Raw genomic sequence first — 7,023 nt, 5'->3', positions numbered from 1 at the left:
GAAACATAATTAATATATAACCATTGTATTTTTTATGCGCAAATACCAATCAAATAATCTTTAACGGAAAAATTATTGATCGTTTCCACAAAACTTCCACTATATCCATGCTGATGCACTTCATCCCTTGAGCTTAATACACTTGAACTAGTATTTAAAAATGGAATGGAACAGTCAGTTTCGCTCGATGATTCTAATAAAATCTGCAATTTCCATTTATTTACTATAGAATTAAATTTAAGTTTTTAAGTAAATACTAAATAAAAACTTACATTTCATACTTCAGAGATTTCAACAGATTTTATTTATTTTCCAAGTTTTAGATTTTTTGTATTCAAAATTTTTTCACTTTTTTTTTTAGCGCCAAAATTATTCACATAAATCAAAAAATTTTGTACACAAACCCAACTGTCATATTTCATGCGTTGCCAATTATTTTCAAACGTGATCCGTATCGTTTCAGCAAAGATGATTCAGATCATTGAGCGGATCAGGTTTGCTGAAACGCAGCTAATGTTATCTGTTATCTGTTTATCTGTTATTATCTGTTTCCAGTACAAGAAGATAAAGCAACAAAGTAACATATATAGTAAAATTATTTCAACGATTTATTTAGTATTCAATGTATATTAAAGAAATATACAAATAAAAACATGAAAGGGATAGGAAACATGCATATAATAACAATTGTTGATTGCAATGAGCTTGAACTGAACATTATAGTAGTTGTGACTTGATCGAACATTGTTACATGAGGTTGGATGGATTTATTATAAATCCACCAGCAAATTAATGTGGCTTTTTGTTGAAGAATTCGATAAGATGCAAGACTACAAAACAAACAACGTTATTGAATAGTTTTTCTTTTCTGTTATATTTCTTTTCACTATACGGAGAATATATATATATATATATATATATATATATATATATATATAATGTCTTTTTACGCACTTCTTGACTTTATTCTTGTTTTTATTTACTGTTTAATTCATTATTTCTTAAATTACGTTGTTGTGCGGTACACAATTTTTGGTAAGGTACACTCAGCAAATATACCATGGACACTAATAAAAAAATTGACTTGTTTGATAAAGAAATTTTCTGGAAAACTTTTAAACTAGGCAAGCACAGAAACTGTTCTAATTAATCAAAAAATTAAATTTAAATTAAATAAATGCGTACGGTTTGATCCGAAAACTTGAAAATGATTGAAATCTGATTACACGCAACGACAACAGACAATTGATAATTTCTGTTATCATGTGTAATATAATTACACATATATAATTATCATATATTATATATAATATATGATTTGTATATATACAAATCTTCACAAATATACTTCCTTAAATTTTTATTAATTAAACAATTAGTAATTAATTACACTCTCATAGTTCACACTTTATTTTTCTTTATACTTTTGTGCTGAAAAAAAATTGTAAATACGGACCCTTGCTGCATATGTTCAATAGCATATCGTGGATAATATTATAGCACTATCAATATATAAAAACTTTGATTTCCTGGTATAAGTGAAATATGTTGTTTCTAAACTAAAGTGACTGGCTCTATTGACACTTGTATTTGGCAATTTTTAAAATAATTGCATAGACAGACAAAATTTAATAATTAATTAACAATTAAATTAATAATATTAATTTAAATCATTATTCATCACTATCACTATATTGTCAATCACTATGCAAAAACCCTTTTTTAATCCTAAATTACTGAAATAAATTTACATTGGATATAGTGGTGATATACTCTTAATAAATCATTTCGCTTTGACTAAATCTTCAGACAGTTTTTAAATATCTTATCAACACTTCCTGTTTAATCCACAAGCTTTAATTGCTTAAACAGGTTTTTAATATCAAATGGTAAGTTTAAAGTTTTTCGCCTTGAATATTTTATCTTTTGCCTTTAATTATCCTTAAGTTCAGTAATAGAGTTTATCTAATAATTATTTTCTAGTATAAATATATATTTCTGATAATGGGAGCCAGTACGCCATTAGAACTTTTTTCTATTTATTGTTACATTTGTTTGTATGTAGACTGTTGTATTTATTTGGGAATAAATAACGAATAAATTTTTGTTCATGTTTCTTATCGCGAAACCAGTTTACTAACTGCGTATACAGCGAATAGCTATAGCTATTGGGAGAACCGTAAAAAGAAGTCAATTTAATTTCTGGATAGACTAATCTAAATAATTTGTTTAAATAATTGTTAATTACAAACATGGTATTATTAAAATTTATATTATTTCTTAAATTTTTTTTTGTGATTTACATCTTTAAGAGAATGAATTCACAACACAGCAAGCGGTCTGTACACTAATATGATGTTGGTTGATAAATTTCTGTTTCTCAACATTATTGGAAATGTCGTACTGGATTTACTAACCTACACAGGACCAGAAATTTTCTTTATATTTAACTTCAGAAATGTTTGGTTTTCAAAGAAGTAAGATTAGTTACTTATTCAAATTAAAGAATAGCTATATAATTGAAAATTACAATAAAGTTTATTGTTAAAAGGAAGCTTCCACCAAATATGTACCATCCATTGGTTGATTGTTTTGATTATTTTGTACGTCACTGGTTGCTGGCATATATTTTCCACACGCCTAAAACAAAACATTTAATTAAACATTTGAAAATATACTTTGTGACTTACTTGATAACGTTGTGCACAGCACCGACCGCAACAGAACTGCATTAATCCAACTGCGCTATTGGTCGAGTGTGCAGGGCTAGCAATTGGTGATGGTGAACCTGGTCTCTTAGATTGGCCATTGTAAGGTATTTCTAACTCAACAAACTCACGATCCTTGCAGCAGTAATTAAGTTGTTAAAAACGTTTTATAGTTTTAAAACTAGTAATAACACTGTATGTATTAAGTATTTGTATTATTTCTATGTATAATGATACAATTTAATTTATACACTTATGAAGAAATAAAGTTTCAACGCAATGCTTGATTGCTAAGCATTTGTAATTAATCATTAAATTAAATAGAGGAACAATAACATTAACTTCAGGATAAATTGTTAATTTTGTAAAAAGTGTCTTTCTATGAACATAACATTTATAACTTTAAGGTAGAAGTAAAACTCAAGAGAGAAAAATCGGAAAAATTTTGGATACCTGTTTTACTGATTACCTGTTTCATTCATCAAACTATCAATAGATAATTTTTGATATTTTAACATACGCTTTATAACTATTATGATATCCGACTACGTCCGGGTACATTAAAAAACATAATATATATTATTCGCTGAATTAACTAATACAGCTTTAAATTATTAATGTTAGAGGTTTATCTTATTTTACAAATTTAAGCGATAATTATTTTTATTTTAACTTTTGGTGATAATTTAATTTATAATAATAATAATAATACATCAAGATCTGGCTTCATTATTTAGCTTTATAATTTAAAATTTGATTATCACACATTAAAAACACTCCTTAATAATACAAATCTAAAGCTGAAACATCTGTTAAAACAAAAAATAAATAAATAAAAATCAAGCCATTATAATGTGTAACTTTCGGGCGCGCATCACAAAAAATTAAATTTTTCTTTCAAGATTGCTTTATTTCAAATTCAAAATAACTCTCCAAACAAGTCATACAACTATATATAACTCAAAATAACATATTTATAAAATTAAAGCATGTGGTGTAATTTGAAATAAATAAACAGAATTTTTTAAGCATTCTTAAAAGTTACATATCAATGTAAATAAAATTTGGGTAACTATATATCAAAAACGATAAAAAAATATTTGATACATACCGTGGTTTTTTCTAAGCATCTTAACAAATGATGATGTTGCAGCTCAAATATATCTTCATCTCTATAATTATCGTCGAGTTCAATGCCTGACTCTTGCGCTGCCCACCGAGCCTCAGCAGCTTTCTTCTTATTGACAAAAGCAGCACCAGAAGATGCTTTAGCGATTCGTATTCGGGCTAGTCGTGCTTTCTAACAAGGAAGAACAAATTATGGTGGTGAGAAATTTCAATATAACAATTTTGTTAAGTTACTCTTTGTGCTTTTCTTTTGTCAGCTCTTTGATTTTGATGATAAATTCTGCTAAAATTCGATACAATAACAGGCACTGGAAGAGCAATAACTAATACTCCACTAAGTGAACAAACTCCACCAACAATCTTTCCAGCTATAGTTTCAGGTACCATATCGCCATAACTTACATAAAATAAAAATATATACAAAACTTCTTGGATACATTAATAAATATACTTACCCCAATGTGGTCATAGTTACAATTGTATACCAAAACGCCGCTGGAATTGAAGTAAAGTTTGTTCCGTTAACATTTTTTTCGGCATAAAACATAACTGTAGCAAATATTATAATTGCCATTGCCAATGAAAACACTAAAAACCCTAATTCGGAAGCACATGATTTCAGTGTATAGCCAAGGATTCGTAATCCTTGTGAATGCCGTGAAAATTTAAAAATACGAAAGACTCGAAACACTCGTAAAGTTACAAAAGCTCCACTAACATCGTCATTATCTGTTATACCAAGTCCAATATAGTATGGCAAAATAGCAACAACATCAATAATACTCATTACACTACGAACAAACTTGCATCTATCAGGTGCTGCAAACAATCGTAGTAGATACTCAGCTGTGAAAATCATAACACAGGCTGTATCTAAACAGAAAAATACTATCTTGTACCTTTCTCCGCATGGAAGTGTACCTGCACGACCTGGGCGATGACCACAAGGAACGGTTTCTACAACGTTTGCCATAACTGACACAGCTATAAAAAATCCAGTAACGTAGTAAAATACAAGAGCAGCTGTAGATGTATGAGGATTCTCAAAAGCACGCCACATTTTTTGGCGAATATTGGTTAATTGCTGTAAATTCTGATCACCATTTTCCGATAACTTATCATCCATTAATCGCTCTGCGTTTTCACGTTTTCGATCTCGGTAGTCTTCATAGCAGCAGTCACCAATCACATCAGGCATAATACCAAAAAAAGCCAATTCTTCATCATAACTTGTTAAACACTCATGCTTGGGATAATGTAATTTCCCTGTGCGATAATAATTTAATATATGTCGGAATATGTCAGGATCACGATCGAAAAAGTACTCCTTGCAATCTTCATCATAAAAAAACTCTCGTTCATTAGAACCTAATAAGGTTTCTGGATACTTTTCTATAGTGTTCCGCCAAGTTTCAAATCTTCGACCAGAGACGTTAATTAGCAACTTTTCATCATCTGTCTTCCTTCGGTCCTTCGGTACAGGGGGCGGAGGTAAGGGATGAGTTGCAATTGGAACCCATCCAATGGCCGCCGCCCGCGCAAATGGGAGCCAAGCGGCGACCGATGCCATTGAATGTGGTGGAATGTTTTGCACAGAATTTTTACTTGTAAATGATATAAGTTGTGTTCTTGAATCTTACACTATATTTATGGTAAACTGCTTCAAAACAGTTTATCTTTTTGCTAATTAATTCAATGCGTTAATATATCTATCCAATATTTTTATCTATTCACGTTTCACATATGTATGTGTACACACTTGCAACATTGAAATGCCTTGATACTCATAGCTAATAATCTTAAAAGCTCAAAATTTACTGCTGGTAAAATTCACCATTCTCCTCTATTCCAATATAACATATAAATATTTACTATTACAAAATGCGAAATCCTTCAATTCGAACTTTTAAAGTTATACCATGTACTGCACTTTATTGTTATAAAACAAATTTACATTTATACTGGTTCTTTTTCTCTGCTATAAAATTACAAAACGAATACACACAACATAGGAGCTTTACACACATACATATGTCAATTCGACCACATTGTATTTTAATGTTATGTTATTCTCAGCTGAATTTGTTGCTTTGTTTTTGATATCAGGAAAATTTGTATTTTTATTTAGCTGTATTCCACAAATAAATTATATATTTGAATTCAATTGATTTGTTGAATAAAAATGTTTACTCAATACTCTGTGAGAAATTAGTACTCTTTTTGACAACAATCCTACATAAATCTGTTTTTTACATTTTTTTTTAGACTTTATTACAAATGTGAAAAATTCAATTTAAATAAATTTTCTACGCCGATTTTTGTTAAGTCAGTTTTTTAATACAGTTGCCCGATGTGCTAACCTTTATTCTTCATGTTCTTACATTAATTAAAATTTGTTACAACACTGCTACTACAACTTCAATTATTAAGATGACATATAATTCTATATATGACTTTCCGTTTGCTAACAATTTTCATCGACTAGTATACAAAAATGAATTTTTTGCTTATATATTCGGGTTCTCATCATTTTCCTGCCTTCCAAAACTCCACATCATGGCCAATACGCAAGCGCTAAAACGGATTCTTGACCTCACGTAATAAACATGGGAATAATTTTTATTCATGACAATTATTATTTGTCGGTATTTAATTTTTTAATATAACATTTCATACTTATGTATAAAACACCTTAAAATGTATACACATAGCTGTCTAAATTGTTCTTATTTTCATTTTATGGTATATATTTCGCAATATACTTCCATATGTGTTCCATGTGTAATTCAAATGTTTATTCTTAAATAAATGCTTTACTATTAAGTGAAACATTTACTATTTACTATTATACATTCACATATGTACATACATATATTAATTTCATGTTGCTAGAAAACAATAAACGAAATTAATTTATATGTCATTTACATGTCAATTTTTACGATTTTACTACGATTTACGATTTATTGATTTTATTGATACAAAATATATGAAGGAAATGGATATTCAAAATATCTTTGATATGATATACATACATATGTTTGAAATGTATGTAAGTGTCAATAGTTTGATAAAGGCGTAATTATGTAGGCGTAACTACGAAAAACAATTGTTTTTGTAAAAACGATTTTTTATAGTAAAAAATGAATTAAAAAAAAATAACATTTTCTATTATTTTCGTCAATGC

The 7,023-nt window shown here is 28.6% G+C and overlaps 1 protein-coding gene across 3 annotated transcripts; it reads right to left on the bottom strand.

The window, feature by feature from the left end:
- Nucleotides 1-2,247: 2,247 nt before the first annotated feature.
- Nucleotides 2,248-5,929, bottom strand: LOC119679587 (potassium voltage-gated channel protein Shal). Of its 3 annotated transcripts, XM_038092031.1 has the most exons (5): nucleotides 4,292-5,929; nucleotides 4,071-4,233; nucleotides 3,820-4,008; nucleotides 2,691-2,843; nucleotides 2,248-2,640 (listed from the first exon to the last, which is right to left on the bottom strand). In XM_038092031.1, exons 1-5 carry the CDS (start codon nucleotides 5,404-5,406, stop codon nucleotides 2,545-2,547), a joined length of 1,716 nt encoding a protein of 571 aa, XP_037947959.1. In that variant the 5' UTR covers nucleotides 5,407-5,929; the 3' UTR covers nucleotides 2,248-2,544. The 3 variants fall into 3 exon arrangements, with proteins under 3 accessions (XP_037947959.1, XP_037947962.1, XP_037947961.1); XM_038092034.1 differs by lacking the exon at nucleotides 2,248-2,640 and having other exon boundaries at nucleotides 2,750-2,889; XM_038092033.1 differs by lacking the exons at nucleotides 2,248-2,640; nucleotides 2,691-2,843 and adding an exon at nucleotides 3,384-3,517.
- Between the last annotated feature and the right edge of the window lie 1,094 nt (nucleotides 5,930-7,023).

Source organism: Teleopsis dalmanni, chromosome 2 (assembly GCF_002237135.1).
Source record: "Teleopsis dalmanni isolate 2A chromosome 2, ASM223713v2, whole genome shotgun sequence".
Lineage (NCBI taxonomy): Eukaryota > Metazoa > Arthropoda > Insecta > Diptera > Diopsidae > Teleopsis > Teleopsis dalmanni.
This window is presented reverse-complemented; position numbering and strand designations above follow the sequence as displayed.